Here is an 18,303-nt window from a genome sequence, read left to right as displayed (position 1 = left end):
GAAATACCAGTACAGGTTTCACTACAATAATTTGTGCTTACTACTATTTAGCAATTAAGTGACTATACAGGAACTAGCCATTAACACATTTCCTCGTTCATTCTTAAATTTCTTACTATAGACATAGCATTCCAAAAACATTTTCTTTGACTACATTTTGTTCATCTTAATTGAATTGAACGTTTTTGCTGTTCAGGTGGAAGAAGCAAAGCAAGAGTTGCAGGAAGTTGTGGAGTTCTTGAAAAATCCTCAGAAGTTTACTGTCTTGGGTGGTAAACTCCCAAAAGGTATGTAAATGTACACTGACTCTATAAGTTCTAATTAGTAATCAGAGCAGCCTTCACCACTGTTTGCTTTTTTAAATGTGTTTTTCCTAGCTCTTGTTTTCTACCTCTCATGCTTCTCCATTGCCAACGCGCCCCAAACTCTCCCTGCCCCTTCCACACGTTAATTCTTTAATTTCTTAATTTTTGCTGCACTGGTATTGGCATTCTCAACATGAACTATACTTTTGATGTATTTATTTTTTTAAAGGGGGGGTGTGGGCACATCATGACGCTTGCTTACATGTATGTCATGAAGCACTTGTGTTGTGTTTTTTTCCACCATTTATTTGGACTGTGCTAAACAACATCAGCTAATGTATTGGCAAAGCTAGTTGGTTGGCAATGGCAGCCAAGGTGAGTATTCGCTTTGCCAGTGCGTTTCTTTTATATTCAGTTTGCTAGGTCCTTATACCCAACTATGAAATGTAAGTCGTGCAACTCTCACATTAAGTATAGGGGCCTCATTACCAATGATCTGCTAATCTTGATGGGCTCTGTGATGTGAGTTACGAGCCCTATCATAAAGTAGAGGTGATTTACAGGGAGATTTCTGTAGAAGAAAAAGCTGAAATCTCGGTTAGACACACCATGCAAAATCATGCAAGAATCTGTGCTGAAACACTGAGTTCTGCATGTTATGCCTCATAAATATGTAATCCTTGTTAGTTGAAATTACCGGGACCCCGATAATGATAATTCCAAGGTCAGGGAAACAATGGGCTTTATTCTGGGGCACTCCTGGTGGGCCCGATGATGAAGCATGTCACCAACCAGGGTGGTGAGTGAGGGCTTCTAAAAAATCCCTAAAGATTTCCAGTGTGTTCCTATAAGGGAATTTTTTCTGTCTCAGTGCTTAAACACAGACCTTTTTGCGCATGACACTCTTTTGTTGTTTGATACGAATTTAATCTGGGGGACTGAGAGTGTCCCTTGCCCTTTATCTCTAATTGTTATTACGCACTCTTAATTAAGCCATTTCTTAAAAATGGAATTTGGTAGATCTACAAATCATATCTTCTAGGGGATCCTCCTCAATAGTCATAAGCATTAGAATATTCCCACCCATGCACGGGACCCCGGAAACACTATATTATATGTGCCCCACATATATATCCGTATATAGTAGGTATATATAGTTAGGACCTAGTTTCTATAGGAAATCCGCAACATTCTATTTGGAATAACTTTGGCTTCGATTGAGGAATTTGCGTGCAATATTCCCAAATTTTGCCCAGCTCAGTTATGCTCCTTCCCTGAAAGTTTTGGGGGGATTCGTCAAGCGGGGGCTGAGAAAAAAGGGGGTCCCAAAATGTGTTTTCCCAATGTTAATTTCCATAGGACGTTTAGACACGGCTACAGCCCAAACCGCTGAACGGAATTACACCAAACTTGGCAAAATTGTGGGGACTGGTATGCAGAAGTGCCTTTTGTTTAAATGGTGTAAATCCCTCCAGTAGTTCCTGAGAAAATCAAAAGAAAAAAAATATATATCTGGGTGGAGCCTAACCACACATCTCATCGTGAGATCTGATTGGCTGTCAGCACTTCATCCAAGAAGTGTTGGCAGCCATCTTGGGACCAATATACATGATAGCACCTCATTAAAAAGCATTGCAGTTAATAGAAGGTTTTAGGACTTTAGTTACATTATAAATCATCTGTTGATGGTACCATACTCATTTTAGGAATTGTGGTGTGTTCTAAGGTGATTTTACCATATGAAAAAGCTTTCTGCTGGGATATCATGACTCATGTTTGAAAGAAAACTATTATCTCATGCTTTTCCCACAGTGGTTTGGAAGGGGATCTATAAGCTAAACTGAAAGCATATTTTCTATAAATTCACATTATCTTTCTCAGTTATGTGAGAATGAAGTCTGACATTTTCAGTAAAACATGTACATCCAACAAGGACAGAGACTGTCAGTTGATTCCTTTGTGTTCTACTGCAGCCTCCTAGAGTGTTCTAAAGAACAACTAGAGCGCTAACAGTCCTACTTATTACAAAGGTATGGCACACCTGAAGCCATCTTGATTGGAATAAAGTGGTAACTCCTAAAACATTTAATATAAAAAGGAACAAAATGAGGGGGTATATTTTGCCATAGAAAGTATGATTAGTGCTGCAGAAAGAAAAATTAGGGCACATTTTGAGTGACTTCTCAAATCCTCTTCTATTTAATTAAAAAAATTCTGACATGCAGGGAGGCGCTAGGGGGCGCACAGCGGGTGGCTGCTTGAGTAAGCAGCTCCGCTGGGCAGATATGGTCCCAACGCTGTAAATCATCGAAAATGGACCGTAAACCAACGTGAACTGCATCAAAGTGGATGGGAGAGGTGTAGAGGTATAGAGGTAGAGACTAGTAGAGAGAGGTAGAGAGTAGAGAGTGAGTAAAAGAGAGTAGAGAGTGAGTAATAGAGAGTAGAGAGTGAGTAATAGAGTGAGTAATAGAGTGAGTAATAGAGTGAGTAATAGAGTGAGTAGCAGAGAGTGAGTAGCAGAGAGTGAGTAGCAGAGAGTGAGTAGCAGAGAGTGAGTAGCAGAGAGTGAGTAGCAGAGTGTGAGTAGCAGAGTGAAGTAGAGAGTAGTAGCGAGTATTAGAGAGTGAGTAGTAGAGAGTGAGTAGTAGAGCGCAGTAGTGTGAGTAGCAGAGAGTGAGTAGCAGAGAGTGAGTAGCAGAGAGTGAGTAGCAGAGAGTGAGTAGCAGAGAGTGAGTAGCAGAGAGTGAGTAGCAGAGAGTGAGTAGTAGATAGTGAGAATAGTAGAGAATAGTAGTGTGAGTAGTAGCGTGAGTAGCAGAGTGAGTACTAAAGAATGAGTAGTAGAGTAGCAGAGAGCGAGTAGCAGAGAGCGAGTAGCAGAGAGCGAGTCGTAGAGTAGTGGAGTAGTAGAGTAGTGGAGAATATTCCAAAGTTTGACACAGCACCATTTGCACAACAAGTCCAATCAAATCATATCACTTAGAATCCTTATTGAAACGCTGAATCTTGGTGTATATTCAAATGCTTTTATTTTCCTTAAGTTTATGTACCACAGCCAGCCGACTCGTTTCGTTTTGTACAACAGAACTTCTTCAGGGCGTTCTTATTTCCTTCAAGTTATGTCGGTATCCTGTTGTCATATAACTAGATATTTCTTCCAAATGTTAGACGAGACGTAAGTACATTCTTATTCAAAGTGACTAGATATCAATTTTACCCATTTTGCCTTTTTGTTGCCATTTTCTGCTTCTCTGTATCCTGTCTCTTCGAGGATGTCGACAAAGACGACCAGCTTCAAGCCCTGCAGGGAGTGCGGTAAAATGATGTCTATTACCGACCCGCACGATGACTGCATCTGGTGTTTAAGTTCTGACCACGACGTGGATGGTTGTTCCTCATGTCGGAAGATGAACCCGAAGGCCCTGAGGGAAAGTGAGACCAAACTCCTGGTGGCAAAGATGAAGGCTGGGAAAGAAAAATCGTCTAGGTCTCGTTCTTGAAGGGCGAGGTCGAAGTCGAGGTCAAGGTCTGGATCTCGTGAGGGGTCGTCTTCGGGGTACGCTTCAGATCATGCTTCGAAGTCTAAGAAGAAACATAAGAAGAGGAGACATGAGTCCCGACGTTGATCCGGTAAGGAGTCGGGCTCGAGGTCGAGGTCACCGAAGAAGGTACGCTCTAAGGTGGTTACTCTGGATGTCTCTGAGCCTGAAGGAGAGGCTTCACCTTCGGAGTCGCGTGTGCCGTCACCGACTCCGGCTTCGAATCAGTCTCCGGCCCGAGAAGAGGAAGAGGTTCAGGAGGTTGTGGATTCCGTGCCTGCCGAAGAGTCAAATCCGAACCCTCCTCGAGACCAGCCTGAGGGTTTCCGGCCGCCCTTTCCAACCCCAGGCCAGGACCCATCGGCGTTTCTGAACGCTATGTATAGCGTCTTCTCAAGGGCGTGGTACCCCTCAGGTGCACCTTTGGGTCCCATGGGTCCTCTGGCTTTCAATTTAGGAGTTCCTCACTCCTATCCTCCTGCTCCGTTCATGCCTTATATGTCGGCTCTGACGCCGCCCTGGCAGTCTCCGGCTCCACCGAGGCCATCGACGCCGGCTCCGGCTCCGGCGTCGCCCGCACCAAATCGGCCTCGAGGGCATCGATTGAGCCTTCGGATTCGTTACCAACGTCGATCCCGAATCCGTCGGAGCTGTTGGTGGATCCGGCTGCGAGGCGTGTGAAGGAGAGGTCCAGAAGGGAGGCTCAACGCCTTTTGGAAGAGCGAAGGTACTTGGATTCACATCCTGATATGGAGGAAGGTGAATTGGAGGAGGACTGTTTTGAGGAACTGGCTGACACAGGTAGCCTGGATTTTTCTCCGTAGTGGGAGTTGCCCTCAGGCTCTGATACACCTTCTAAAGATGTCCAACCTCACCGTATGGTTTTGAGGGAGGCTGCTGATCTTCTTCAGTTAACTTTGCCAACGGTGGAGTTTAAATCCAATATTCTCACTGAGGTTTTGCATTCACCAAATTCTGTGGTAGAACCATTGCTACCATTTAATGATACCTTGACGGAGCCCATTTTGGAGGTGTGGAAGAAACCGCTGTCAGCTCCTGCGGTTTCTAAGAGTGTGGCGAGAAGGTACAGGGTTGCACCGGAGGACCCTGCTTTTTTGACTTCTCATCCTCCAGAGAGCCTAGTCATTCAAGCAGCCTGTTCTAAAAAGAATGTAATTGCCTTTCCCCAGATTCCATGTGAAAAGGAGACAAAGAAGCAGGATCAGGTTGCTAAAAAGACCTTCTCCTCTGCAAGTATGGCGTTGAAGTCTACTAATGCCACTTATCTGATGGGGAGATATGTGCATGCCTTTATGGATTATTTGCGTATCCTGACTCCTGAGGTTCCTGATGCCAACAGGAAGGATTTTGAGGAGGTGATTTCGGATGCACAGGCGGCAGCTCGCCAAGTGATACAGAGTGGTCTGGACACTGCGGACTCTGTGGCGCGTATCATGGGCACTGCTGTCGCCACTAGAAGATCAGCTTGGCTGAAATCCTCTGACTTTTCAGCGGATGTTCAAGCGGCTTTGCTGGATCTTCCGTTGGATGGATCTGGTCTTTTTGGGAAGAAAGCTGATACGGCCCTGGAGAGATTTAAAGACAGTAGGACGACTGCTAAATCTTTAGGTCTCCAGGTCAGAGGCTCTTCGTCCAACAGGAGATTCAGGGGTTTTGGTCACCGCGCTGAGACGTAGCCGGTGCTTACAAGTTAGCTACCCTTGAGGCGGAAGCCGGGGGTGTTGCTCCTCTATTCTTTTATCAAACTGCCGATTTTGCACATTGTTTTTTGTTGATTTTAATAACGAATCTGTGTTATTCTGTGTTGCTCACTTCGAGGGCTGCTGTAGGAAGGGCCAATTCCCCGACGCCATCACGCCCCTTACTAGTAGCCACGCCCCCTCCTCCTCCTTATGACCATGGACACTCCCAGGAAGCGCAGCGGGCACACCAGCGGCACGCCGAAGACTAGCCCGTCTGTGCCCGTCCGTGCCAGGACGGGACATGGGGCAGAAGACTATGCCCCCCCCCTCTCCTAAAAGGCTGGTAAAAACTCCCTCGGAACTAAGAGCGCTACGCCCTACCACTAACATAAGGTGCGCGCTAACTGCAAACTGACCACTACCATCTGCCAACCCTATCCTGACATCTCAAGAAGACACAGAAAACGCAAACTACCTCGCAACGTCTCAACGTCGAGGATCAAAAATACGTGTTCTACAGCACTAACTGCCGCTCACTAACGAAACACAAATTCGACATTTTCAACCTTCTATTAGATGATAATCCTAGCGTCCTCTTCCTGACAGAGACATGGCTACACGAAAGTGCTGGCCGGGCGTTGCTACTGCTCTCCCCGACAACTATGCAATCACTAGGATAGACAGAAATAAACAGCTAGGTGGTGGAATTGCAATCATCTTTAATAGAGATTTGAAATGTACATTAGAACCAGTAGCCATCCCAGATTGTGAAGCCGGCCTCTTCAAAATTTCCCTTAACCCAAACTTCACGATGTCAGGCTTACGGATATACCGCCCCCCCGGCAACTCCTCCGAATGGGCATCAAATTTAGCCAATCATATCACTCTATACTACATTTCCTCAAACAATTTTTCTCTTCTAGGTGATCTAAACTTACATCTGGACGACCCTTCCATCCCCTCTTGCTCTAATCTGCTAGACCTGTGGTTCCCAAACTGTGCGCCGCGGCGCCCCGGTGCGCCGTAATGAGGTGCCAGGGGCGCCGCGCACACTAGGGTGACGGGCCTTTTATCTGTAACTTTGGCCATCACAGGGAGCAGCGCTGCTTCCCTGTGAGAGGCCTCACCCCTGCTGCTGGAGGCGCCTCACTCCTCCAGGAGCACAAGAGCAGCTCCTCCCGCCCATTGTCATTCAGTATGCCGCTGATTGACACTTACTGAATGACAATGGGGCAGTCTGGGGGTGTGACACCATGTGGCGGCCTCCTCCTGCCTCAGGGTACTGAAGGGCATTCTGTACAATAAAAAGTAAAACGCCCACGCTGCAACGTTAGAAATCACTGTATTCAAAGAAGCTTGTAAAATAAGTTTAAAAGAACATGTTATCGTTCTCTCACTGTCCTGTCATTTTAGAACTGAAGTATTTTCAATATTGTATTCAACAAAGCCATGGTTGCTCATTTTTTTTTAAGGAACTAGCAACCATTGACAAAGCCAATAGACCTGGCTTGTTGAGGTGTAATGATACTTGCTGTATTATATATCTGGATGTAATGACAGAGACAACATAATACCAGTGAGGCGGAACACTATGCTAAGCGCAGATTTTTAGCCTAGGTGTTTTAAGCTGCGCTCTTAATTGCGTCAAACACTGAAGAGACCCCCCAGTTTTTTTACACCTCTTAAAGCCCTGGAAACAACACCATGTTACAGTCCCCTCACATCCTGGCACTGTGCATCATGCATGACTTCTACGTTTTCAGTCTGCCTATGTGCAGGGGCATAGTGAACTCTCCACCACCGCACCCCACCCCTTGCTGTAGTTCATTCTTGATGGGACTCTTCTGCCTGCAACTCTGCAAACAAAGGCTCAGCTCATAATGTGAAAAGGTGGGTGAGTAAATAAGTGAAGGAATGTCTGAAGGGATTACTGAAAGGATGAATGCATGAATGAAAGGGGGAATGGATAGATAATGAAAGAAAGGATGGATGGATGAGTGAATGAATGGAAGTATGGATGAGAGAAAAGGTAAATAGATGGATGTATAGGTGGAAGGGTAGATGTATGGGTGGAAGAGTAGATGGATGGGTAAAAGTGTGGATGGGTGTGTGAAAGGATGGATGGATGAGTGAAAGGGCAGCTGATGGGCGAGTGTATTGGTGGATGGGTGTGTGAAAGGATGGATGGGTGGATGAATGAAAGGGTAGATGATGGGCAAGTGAATGGGTGGATGGATGAATTGATAAGTGAAATGGTGAATGGATGGATGAGTGAAAGGGTGGATGTAAGGATTGATGAGTTAGTGAAAGGGGGTAGATGGACAAAAGGATGGATAGATGAGAAGTGAAAGGGTGGATGGGTGAGAGAACGGATGGCTGGATGAGTGAAAGAATGGATGAGTAATAGGATCAATGGATGGAGGGAAACATCACTTACAACGCAACTTTTACCACGCGATGCTTTTACATCGCAACTTTTACAACGCAAACCATTACAACGCATTGCGCTGGGGGGTACTCTATGATAGGGAATAGTTTTAATTTACTATCCAACACCTTCCCTACTATCCACGGGGACTGGAGTTGAATAGTAAATTAAACTATTCACTATCCAGCACCCCAAAAGCGCTATGCGTTGTAAAGGCATGCGTTGTAAAACTTGCGATGTAAAAGCATGCGTGGTAAAAGCATGTGTTGTAATGTCATACATCCATGGATGGATTTATGAATGGATGAGTAAATGGGTGGGTAGTTGGATGGATAAGTGAAAGGGGGATGGAGAAAGAAAGGGAGGATGAATGACTGAAAGGGTGAATGGGTGGAAGGATAAATGACTGGGTGAATGGATGAGTAAGTGAATGGGTGGATGGATGAGTAAGTGAATGGATGGCTGGGTGGAAGAGTGGATGCATGGATAATTGTACAGATGGATGGGGTGGGTAGATGAATAATGGATGGATGAGTGAAAGGGTGTGTTGTAAAGGCATGCGTAGTAAAACTTGCGATGTAAAAGCATGTGTGGTAAAAGCATGCGTTGTAAAGTCATACATCCATGGATGGATTCATGAATGGATGAGTAAATGGGTGGGTAGATGGATGGATGGATAAATGAAAGGGGGATGGAGAGAGAAAGGGAGGATGAATGACTGGGTGAATGGATGAGTAAGTGAAGGGATTGCTGGGTGGAAGAGTGGATGCATGGATGATTGTACAGATGGATGGGGTGAAAGGGTGGGTAGATGAATAATGGATGGATGAGTGAAAGGGTGGGTGGAGGGATGGATGAGTGAAATGTTGGACGGAAGGATATATGGTGGATAGGTGTGCAAATGGTTGAATATGTTTGGATACAGATGGGCACACAGATGGAAGGACAGACATTTTTAGTGTAAAAATAAGGCTGGGGGTACTGATTACGACAAACCAAACTCAATGTTCCATTTTCACAGAACGGGTCTGAGTACCAAAAGGTACTGAAAGCAGCAGCTGGCATAAATAAGGGTTTGGGACTAGGCACTCTGTTGGGGAAAAAAACGATGGATTGGGATGCAGCCAAAGTGATTGCCAGTGGATAAGATTAATAATTCAAGCATTCCAACCAATATAATACCTTCATTGCGTCCCAAATACTTTAAGGAAGATAACAGGAGATACACACCACCCACCCACCGGTAAAAAATGGTGGGGAGCCACGGCCAACTGCCGATTAGGTCAGGGGAGCCACAGGTCAAAAAAGTTTGGGAACCACTGTGCTAGACGATCTGAAGGCCCTGAATTTGTCCTTAGCCAGCTCTGGACCTACACATAAAGCCGGCCATCTGCTGGACCCTATAATCTCTAACATAAATGAGCTACAATGGCTCAACACCACTCCCATTTGTTGGTCTGACCATCATTTATTAAAATTCAGCATAAATCTCCCACCCACCCCCATCATGCAACCTGACTTTCCTACTATATCCAGAAAAAACTGGAAGCTAGTGGACCTGGCAAAACTCAACTCAGTACTCCATGACAACCCTCCTAGTAACGGTCAAAACATGGACAGCCTAGCAGTAGCTTCGCACAATTGGCTTAGCGATGCCGCTGATAAATGCTTACCCACCTCTCTCATCAAAGGAAGTAGACACTGCCACCCGGCCCCATGGTTTAATGACATTTTGAAAACCGAAAAATCTAAATGTAAAGCACTTGAGCGTAAATGGCGAAACTCCCCTGACGCAAAAATAACTTATCATGAAGCCAGGAATTTATACCATACGGCCTGCGCTAAAGCACGAGCCGTATTCCTCTCTAACACTATCATGGAAGCAACTAATAAGCCAAAAACATTGTTCAGTAAAGTAAAAGAACTGGCAGGCGCTCAAACCACAGCCTCGGCTCCCCCACTGAACACTCAACAATGCCAAGCTCTAGCATGCTTCTTCACGGAAAAGATCGAAAAAATCATTATGGACATCAATGCCAACACAAATGAACCACCCTCTTCTTCTGACTTGGAATATACTCCCTCCTGTGAAAATACCCTGGAATCCTGGCCTCCCATCTCAATAGACAAACTGAAAACTATCCTTAAGAGCATCAAGTCCGGCTCCCCAGGGACCCGATTCCGATCAAAGTAATTAAACAATTGGACGATCGCTCCCTGGAAATCATCACAAATACTCTAAATTCCTCATTTGATCTTTCCACAGTTCCGGCCCTATGGAAACACGCCATGGTAACGCCACTACTAAAAAAGCCCACAGCAAACCCGGAAATTCAATCTAACTACAGACCCATATCCCTGCTCCCTACCTTCTCCAAATGCTTGGAGAGACACGTCCACTCGGTCTTATCCACTCTTGCTGAAGAAAATTCGCTTCTGCACCCCTCCCAATCGGGCTTTCGAGCTGGCTTCTCAACAGAAACCACCCTTCTTGGAGTTACTGAACACATCCGGAATCTCCTTGACAATGGTCATACGGCCGCGCTCGTGCTTTTAGATCTGAGCGCGGCCTTCGACACCATATCCCACGAAATTCTCATCAAGGAGTTAGATAGAAATGGTGTCCGTGGAAAAGCCCTTGAGTGGATTCGTTCCTTCCTGGCGGAACAAACTTTCCAAATAACATCCTCACTGGCCTGTTCTGATACCCACTACGCACCTCACGGAGTGCCACAGGGATCTATACTGAGTCCCCTATTTTTCAATCTATATCTCAGACCCCTGGCTGACCTAGCCGAAAAATCCGGACTCACCCTCATGACCTACGCCGACGATTCCCAAATTACTTTTTCTGTAACTTTGTCCGACATCTCCATCTCTCCTCAAAACAGGGCTTCAAAACATCCTTAACTGGATGACAAGAAACCAATTAAAACTCAATGGAGACAAGACAGAGATTCTTCTCTTGGGAAAACGGCGAGACCTGTGGAATCCCTCACACTGGCCAAATCAGATGGGCACTTTTCCTACCCCTGTGACCCAAGTTCGCAATCTGGGAGTCACCATGGACAGCTCCCTTTCCATGAGTCAACAGGCCAGCAAAGTCACCGGTCTATGCCTCACCATCATTAAATGGTTGAGGAAAATCCTTTGGATGCTGCCCCCTTCCACTCAAAAGACCGTAGTCAACGCCCTCATAACATCACGGCTTGACTACGGCAACATTCTGTACCTTGGATCTAACAAAGCGGTAGTCGGTCGACTACAACTGGTTCAGAACGCAGCAGTCCGACTACTGTGCAAAATCCCTAAAAACTCTGGAGTTTCAAGTTACCGTCGGGAACTCCACTGGCTCAGGGTTGAAAGCAGAATCCGTTTTAAAGCTCTGAACTACATGTTCAGAATTAGAGCAGGGACTGCACCCAAATACCTTTTAGCTCTGGCCCACCCCTATACTCCCAAGCGTAACCTTTGTTCGCAATCAGCTGCCAATTTCTGTGTGCCAAGATTTAAATTGGCAAGAATGGGAGGCAGATCCTTTTCCCATCTTGGACCATCCCTCTGGAACGCACTCCCTCCCTTCATCCGAAAGGAGGAAAACCATGTCAGATTTAGAAGGCAAGTCAAGACCTGGCTATTTGAACAATAACTTGAATAACCTGTACCTTTTCCTGATTTTTTTCTAGCTGTGTCTCGGCGCCGGGAAACCCTTTTTGGGTTGCTGTTGCGCCTTACAAATTGAAAAAATAAAATAAATAAATAAAATTGGTCGCTCCTTTCGGAATTACCGACAAGGTCAGCAGCAGCAGCAGCAGCAGCAAAATTCCATGTACAGGTCGTACAGAGGAAAGCAAAGGGCACGTCCTCGTGGACGTCAAGTCTCTTCCTCCTCCAACCCTCCAGCCTCAGAAAAGCAGCTCTAGATCCGCCATTCAGGATCATGTGGGTCCGGTGGGGGGTCGGCTTACCCATTTTCTACAGGATTGGGAATCGGTTACATCAGATCTTTGGGTTCTCAGTCTTGTAGAAAATGGGTATGCTCTTCCCTTTCGGGAATTCCCTCCCAATTACCCTCCTTGCCAAGGTTATTGCACGGAGGAACATCTGTTGCTTCTGCAGGAGGAAGTGCTGACTCTGTTAAGAAAGGGTGCGATAGAGGTGGTCCCAGAGCAGGAAAGGGGTCAGGGATGCTACTCCCGGAATTTCCTGATTCCCAAGAAGGATGGCAGACTTCATCCGATTCTGGATCTCAGGGTCTTGAATCTCGATCTGAAACAGGAGAAATTCAAGATGCTCACCCTTGCTCAGGTTCTTCAAGCGCTGCTAGAAGAAGACTGGATGGTGTCGCTCGACTTGCAGGATGCTTACTTCCATATCCCAATCCTGAAGTCGCACAGGAAGTATCTCCGATTTACGGTGGGATCGCAACACTATCAGTTTGCGGTCCTTCCTTTTGGACTTACTACTGCGCCTCGAGTCTTCACCAAGGTGATGGCGGTGGTGGCAGCGCATCTCAGAAGGTCGGGGATTCCGGTTTTCCCCTACTTGGACGACTGGCTGATCAAAGCGGAGTCGTCAGAGAGAGTGCTCCATCATCTGCAGGAGACAACCCAGTTGTTGTACAGGTTGGGTTTTTCGATAAATGTACCCAAGTCTCACCTGGTGCCCTCCCAGCGCAACCTGTTCATAGGTGCTGTACTGGACACGACTGTATGTCGCGCATTCCCTCCTCCTCAAAGGATTTGGGACATACAGGAAATGATGCCTTTATTTTACAATGGAGCGGTCGTTCCAGTCCTGAAGGTCCTTAGTCTGCTCGGTCTGATGGCTTCCTGCATTCTGTTGGTCATCCATGCACGCTGGCACATGAGGGCGCTCCAGTGGTGCCTCCGCAGGCACTGGTATCAGCACAACGGAGATCTCAGGGAGTCAGTGAGGATCTCCAGAGAAGCTGCGGCGGATCTGTCCTGGTGGTGCGTGGAAGGCAACCTGTCACAGGGGAAGCCTTTTCATCTAATTCCTCCGGTGGCCACAGTGATTACGGATGCATCCACTCTTGGGTGATGTGCTCATCTGGGGGATCTGGAGGCCAAGGGTTTTTTGGTCTCCAGAGGAAAGGTTGCTTCATATCAACCTTCTAGAATTGCGGGTGATACGTTTGGCGCTCAAGGCCTTCCTCCCTTCCCTTCGCGGTCGTTCGATCCAGGTCCTGACGGACAACACGACCGCGATGTGGTACATCAAGAAGCAGGGAGGGGTGGGGTCGCAGTGTCTCTGCAGAGAGGCTCTGCGTCTCTGGTCCTGGGTTCAGGACCATCAGATTTGTCTGATGGCAAATCATCTGGCCAGAGTTCTGAACGTTCATGCGGACACTCTCCGTCGGCAGTTCTCGGCCGACCACGAGTGGAGGCTCCATCCGGAGGTAGTTCACAACATCTTTCAGATGTGGGGAGCTCCTCGGGTGGACCTGTTTGCCACTCACGAGAATGCTCACTGCTCGTCTTTCCGCAGTCTTCAGTATCCAATGCAGGGTGCCTTGGGGGACGCGTTTCAGTTGAGTTGGGGAAGACCGCTCCTTTACGCGTTTCCTCCCATACCCTTGATTCCTCTGGTTCTGAGGAAGATTCGCCAAGACCGGGCCCAAGTAATATTGTCGCCCCGGATTGGCCGAGAAGGGTGTGGTACACAGATCTTCTCCACCTCTCCTCTCACCCGCCGCTCCGTCTCCCTCTCGGGGTAGACCTCCTCGCTCAGATGGAGGGGCAGGTTCTACACCCCCACCTCCAGACATTACACCTTCATGCCTGGAGATTGAAAGGGGCAACCTGAATTCCTTTTCACTCCCACCTGACGTGGCTGAGGTCATATTGTCAGCCAGGCGTGTCTCCACTAAGACCATTTATTCATACAGATGGTCAAAATTTGTCTCTCGGTGTGGGGTGAAATCTATTGACCCTTTGAGAGCTCATTTGTCTGATGTTCTCCAGTTCCCTCTTTCTCTGGCGCGGCAAGGGCTTGCTGTTGCCACAGTTAAGGGCTATTTTTCTGCGCTGTCGGCATTTCTCTGCATGCCTGACCAGCCGTCTCTTTTTAGGTCTCCTGTTGTTCTAAGGTTTTTGAAGGGCCTCACAAATAAGTTCCCTCCTACTCCTTTCATTGTGCCTCAGTGGGACTTAAATCTTGATTTGACCTTTTTGATGGGTGCTCCCTTTGAGCCTCTTCATAAATGTCCTATGAGGCTTTTGACTCTTAAGACAGTCTTCCTCGTTGCAATAACCTCAGCAAGGAGGGTAAGTGAGCTTCAAGCTCTTAGTTCCAAGCCCCCATTCCTGTCCATTCATGCTGATCGTTTGGTTCTTAGGACCAGGGCTGCTTTTCTCCCTAAGGTGGTAACTCCTTTCCACCTTGGTGAATCCATTAGCCTCCCTACCTTTTATCCTCCCCCACACCCTTCCAAGGAGGAGGAGAGATTACACCGTCTGGACCCCAAGAGGGCGGTGTCCTTTTACCTGGACAGGTCTAAAGACTGTCGTTTGGATGGCCAGCTCTTCATTGGGTTTGCTAGCTGCAAGAAAGGAAGAGCGGTCCATAAGAGAACTTTGTCAAGATGGATCGTCCTCTGTATTAAGATCTGCTACTCTTTGGCCGGTAAGGAGCCTCCAGAGGGTATTAGGGCTCATTCTACTAGGGCTAAATCTTCTACCTCAGCTTTAGCTTAGAGGTGTTCATGTGGAGGATATTTGTAGGGCGGCAACTTGGTCTTCCCTCCACACTTTCGCGAAGCATTACTGCTTGTATTCCGAAGTGAGGATGGACGGGCCCTTTGCGCGCTCTGTCCTCCATGATTTCCTGGTTTAGAAGAGTGGACTCCCTCCTCCGGGAGTGGGGACTGCTGTGGGACTCTATTCACAAGGTGAGGAATCCACACGGCAGATGTATCTATCAGAAGAACAAGTTACTTACCTTCGGTAACGCTTTTTCTGGTAGATACAATATCTGCCTGTGGATTCCTCACTGACCCACCGCCTCCCCGTTGTCCACTCTTCTTTACCTGGGTTTCTGTAATGTAATGTATATACATTTTGTTGTCAAGGAGATGTTTCAATTGCTTTCCTGCATTTGCTTCACACTGTGTGTGTTATCTTGACTTCATGTACTGTGTATATAGCTACTGTCATTGGTCCGTCCGTGTGCCTCGAAGGCACGGAAAAAAAGGCGGAACTGATGTCATCACGCCGGCGTGGGCCTATTATAGGTGTCGGTGACGTCAGCGGAGTCGCGTGCAAGGCCGTGTCTCTGACGTCCAAGTCGGCGCGAGGCTTGGTAAAGATTTTCCGAATGTTGCTGACACAAGGGGATATTCACAATGTGAGGAATCCACAGGCAGATATTGTATCTACCAGAAAAAGCGTTACCGAAGGTAAGTAACTTGTTCTTCTGCGCCACCGGAACGTCACAAAAAGTGCATCATTCATGACATGGTCAGTCACATCACTGATGGCATCACTGATGACATCTTCCATGTGACAATCAAATACACCTCATCACACACTTGTATAATCTTTCATCACTCACTGTAAAATAGAAAGTGCCATATTTGAAACCATTGACACACCAATAGCCACCCACTCAGTTATTCATAGAACTTTACACACATCTAATCACTTACCTATAGATTCAGTGTTCTATGCAGTGAATAATCAACAGAACACTATCAAATATACTTATACGCCTATTTCAACATTACACACCAGCACACATTGTATTCATTTATAAAGACATCCTTCTGACTTATGCAAACAATTAATTATACTTCCATTTACTCACCTACACACTTATACAAACACCACTTCATCTATTTATAAAGACAGTAACTCACACTGTCTGTTATAAAATCACTTTTACAAGTATCCAGTGATCCATATAGGGACTCGTACAATCACTAAGTCTTAGGCACACTTAATTAGATATAACTGTCACATACACTGCCTTTTTTTCAAGTTTAATGGAGATGTACCATTGAGAGAAATATTTAATCACCACCACACCCATAAACCTATACACTCACTGAAACAACTGTTATAACATGTAGTCTTAACCTCATATCCCTACTGAATGAACTATTCACACATTTTTTGGCAATCACACACCCCCACCAAACCACATAGACATTCATTTACCCATATAAATACTCAGTTAGGAAACCAATAACAAATATAGTCTTTAACATTGCAATTAAGACAAAGCAATAAAGACTTTCACACAGTTTAGTAACTACACATTATATATAGTGAGACTCTACAAATTAGAATCAATCAATGTCACTGTTACTAAATCCACCATCCACACATTTATATTTATATATCCACTCTTTCTTCAATGCAAAGTAGTGTATTTATAATACATATTTAAACATCAAAGCAAACCACATTCACTGGATGATGTCATCAGTGATGTCATCAGTGATGTCACAGACCATGTCATGAATGATGTAATATCTGACATCAGCAGTGGATTGCGGGCGCACAAGTTATAGTGAGTACAACTAACTATAACAGGGGAAGTTCAATGGTTTTGTATGAGTAAAATGTCCAGCTAACTATAATACATATATATTTATATATGCGTGCGCGGACCTTCGCGTGTGCGAGCTGAATGCTGATTGGCTGCCAATGTCTGTCAACACTCCAAAACAGAAATTGTTGGCAGCCATCTTGTGCCTCGGTAGACTGAGGCAGAAAAACAAACGTGTAGAACTCAAAAAGGGGGCAGGGTAGAAGCACCCTGACCCCCTAGGCCTGCTCAGGGTGTCCCACTAGGACCCCCCAAGGCAAAAAAAAATAAAAAGAATCGCGGGGTGCGCGTACCGTGCGCACACGGGTCCGCGTACGTATGCGTTCGGTACACGGACATTGCGCGTACCTTTCCGAGAAAGCTGCATGCTTATTGGCTGTCAACACTCCAAACCAGGAAGTGTTGGCAGCCATCTTGTGCTCATTAGATTGAGGCACAAGAAATCAAAAAAATAAACGTGTAGAACACAAATAGGGGGCAGGGTAGAAACACCCTGACCCCCTAGGCCTGTTAAGGTGGTCCCACAAAGACCCCCAAGGCCAATTTTTTTTTTTTTTTTTTAAACCCGGTATGGTTTTTAGGTCTCGTGGCGTTGAACAGCGCGTAAGCGCTGCCTCGCCAGAGATCTATTGTCGCTGGGTCTGCTTCCTACACAATGCCGATAGCTCAGACTTTAATGCTCCGAGACCTATTGCATTGCAAATGCTTGTTTTAAAATTACCCCCTAGGGGGACCAAATCTCGGGGGCATAGTGATAAAGAAGTGTGGGGGGTGCCCAATCCCCCCCACACTGCCCGGGGACCGCCGCCCTCTGGGGCAAAGCAACACAGCCCCCTGGCGCATACTGGAGGCTCCTGGTGGGCTAGTTGGCCCCCAGGGACCCCCAGTATGCAAGGGGAATTAGTTCCCCCTCTTCAAACATGCACGATGGCTGTGTTGCAGAGAGGTGTAAAAAAGGGTGTGGCCTCATTACACCTCTCTGCAATGCAGCCCCCTGGCGCATACTGGAGGCTCCCGGTGGGTTAGTTGGCCCCCAGGGACCCCCAGTATGCACGGGGATTAGTTGCCCCTCTGCAAACGCGCCAGGGGGCATGGTTGCAGAGAGGTGTAACAAGGGGCATAGCCTCATTTCACATCTGCAATGCAGCCCCCTGGCGCATACCGGAGGTTCCCGGTGGGCTAGTTGCCCCCCAGGGGCCTCCAGGATGCAAGGGGAATTAGTTCCCCCTCTTCATACATGCACGGGGGATGCGTTGCAGAGAGGTGTAAAAAAGGGTGTGGCATCATTACACCTCTCTGCAATGCAGCCCCCTGGCGCATACTGCAGGTTCAAGGTGGGCTAGTTGGCCCCCAGGTACCCCCAATATGCAAGGGGAATTAATTACCCCTCTACAAACTCGCCCGGGGGCTGAGTTGCAGAGAGGTGTAAAAAGGGGCGTGGCTTCATTACACCTCTCTGTTATGCAGTCCCCTGGCGCATACTGGAGATTCCTGGTGGGCTTTGTGGTCTTGTATAGTTAGGAATTAGCATTAAAAAAAACTTTGAAATTCACAAAAAAAAAACATAGGTTTCAGGCCTTATATAGTTAGGAATTAGCATTTCAAAAACCTTGCAAATTCACTGAAAAAACCATAGGTTTCAGGCCTTATATAGTTAGGAATTAGCATTTAAAAAACCTATGAAATTCACTGAAAAAACCATAGGTTTCAGGCCTTATGTAGTTAGGAATTAGCATTTAAAAAACCTTTAA

General features: G+C 46.5%; 1 protein-coding gene across 1 annotated transcript in view; it reads left to right on the top strand.

Moving 5' to 3' along the window:
• Positions 1-18,303, top strand: part of YME1L1 (YME1 like 1 ATPase) — a 465,708-nt gene that overhangs the window by 120,551 nt on the left and 326,854 nt on the right. The window contains exon 9 of the mRNA XM_086941610.1: positions 197-287. Coding sequence (XP_086797736.1) covers positions 197-287 — 91 coding nt within the window. The remainder of the gene's footprint in view (positions 1-196; positions 288-18,303) is intronic.

Source organism: Lissotriton vulgaris, chromosome 10, assembly GCF_964263255.1.
Source record: "Lissotriton vulgaris chromosome 10, aLisVul1.2, whole genome shotgun sequence".
NCBI lineage: Eukaryota > Metazoa > Chordata > Amphibia > Caudata > Salamandridae > Lissotriton > Lissotriton vulgaris.
This window is presented reverse-complemented; position numbering and strand designations above follow the sequence as displayed.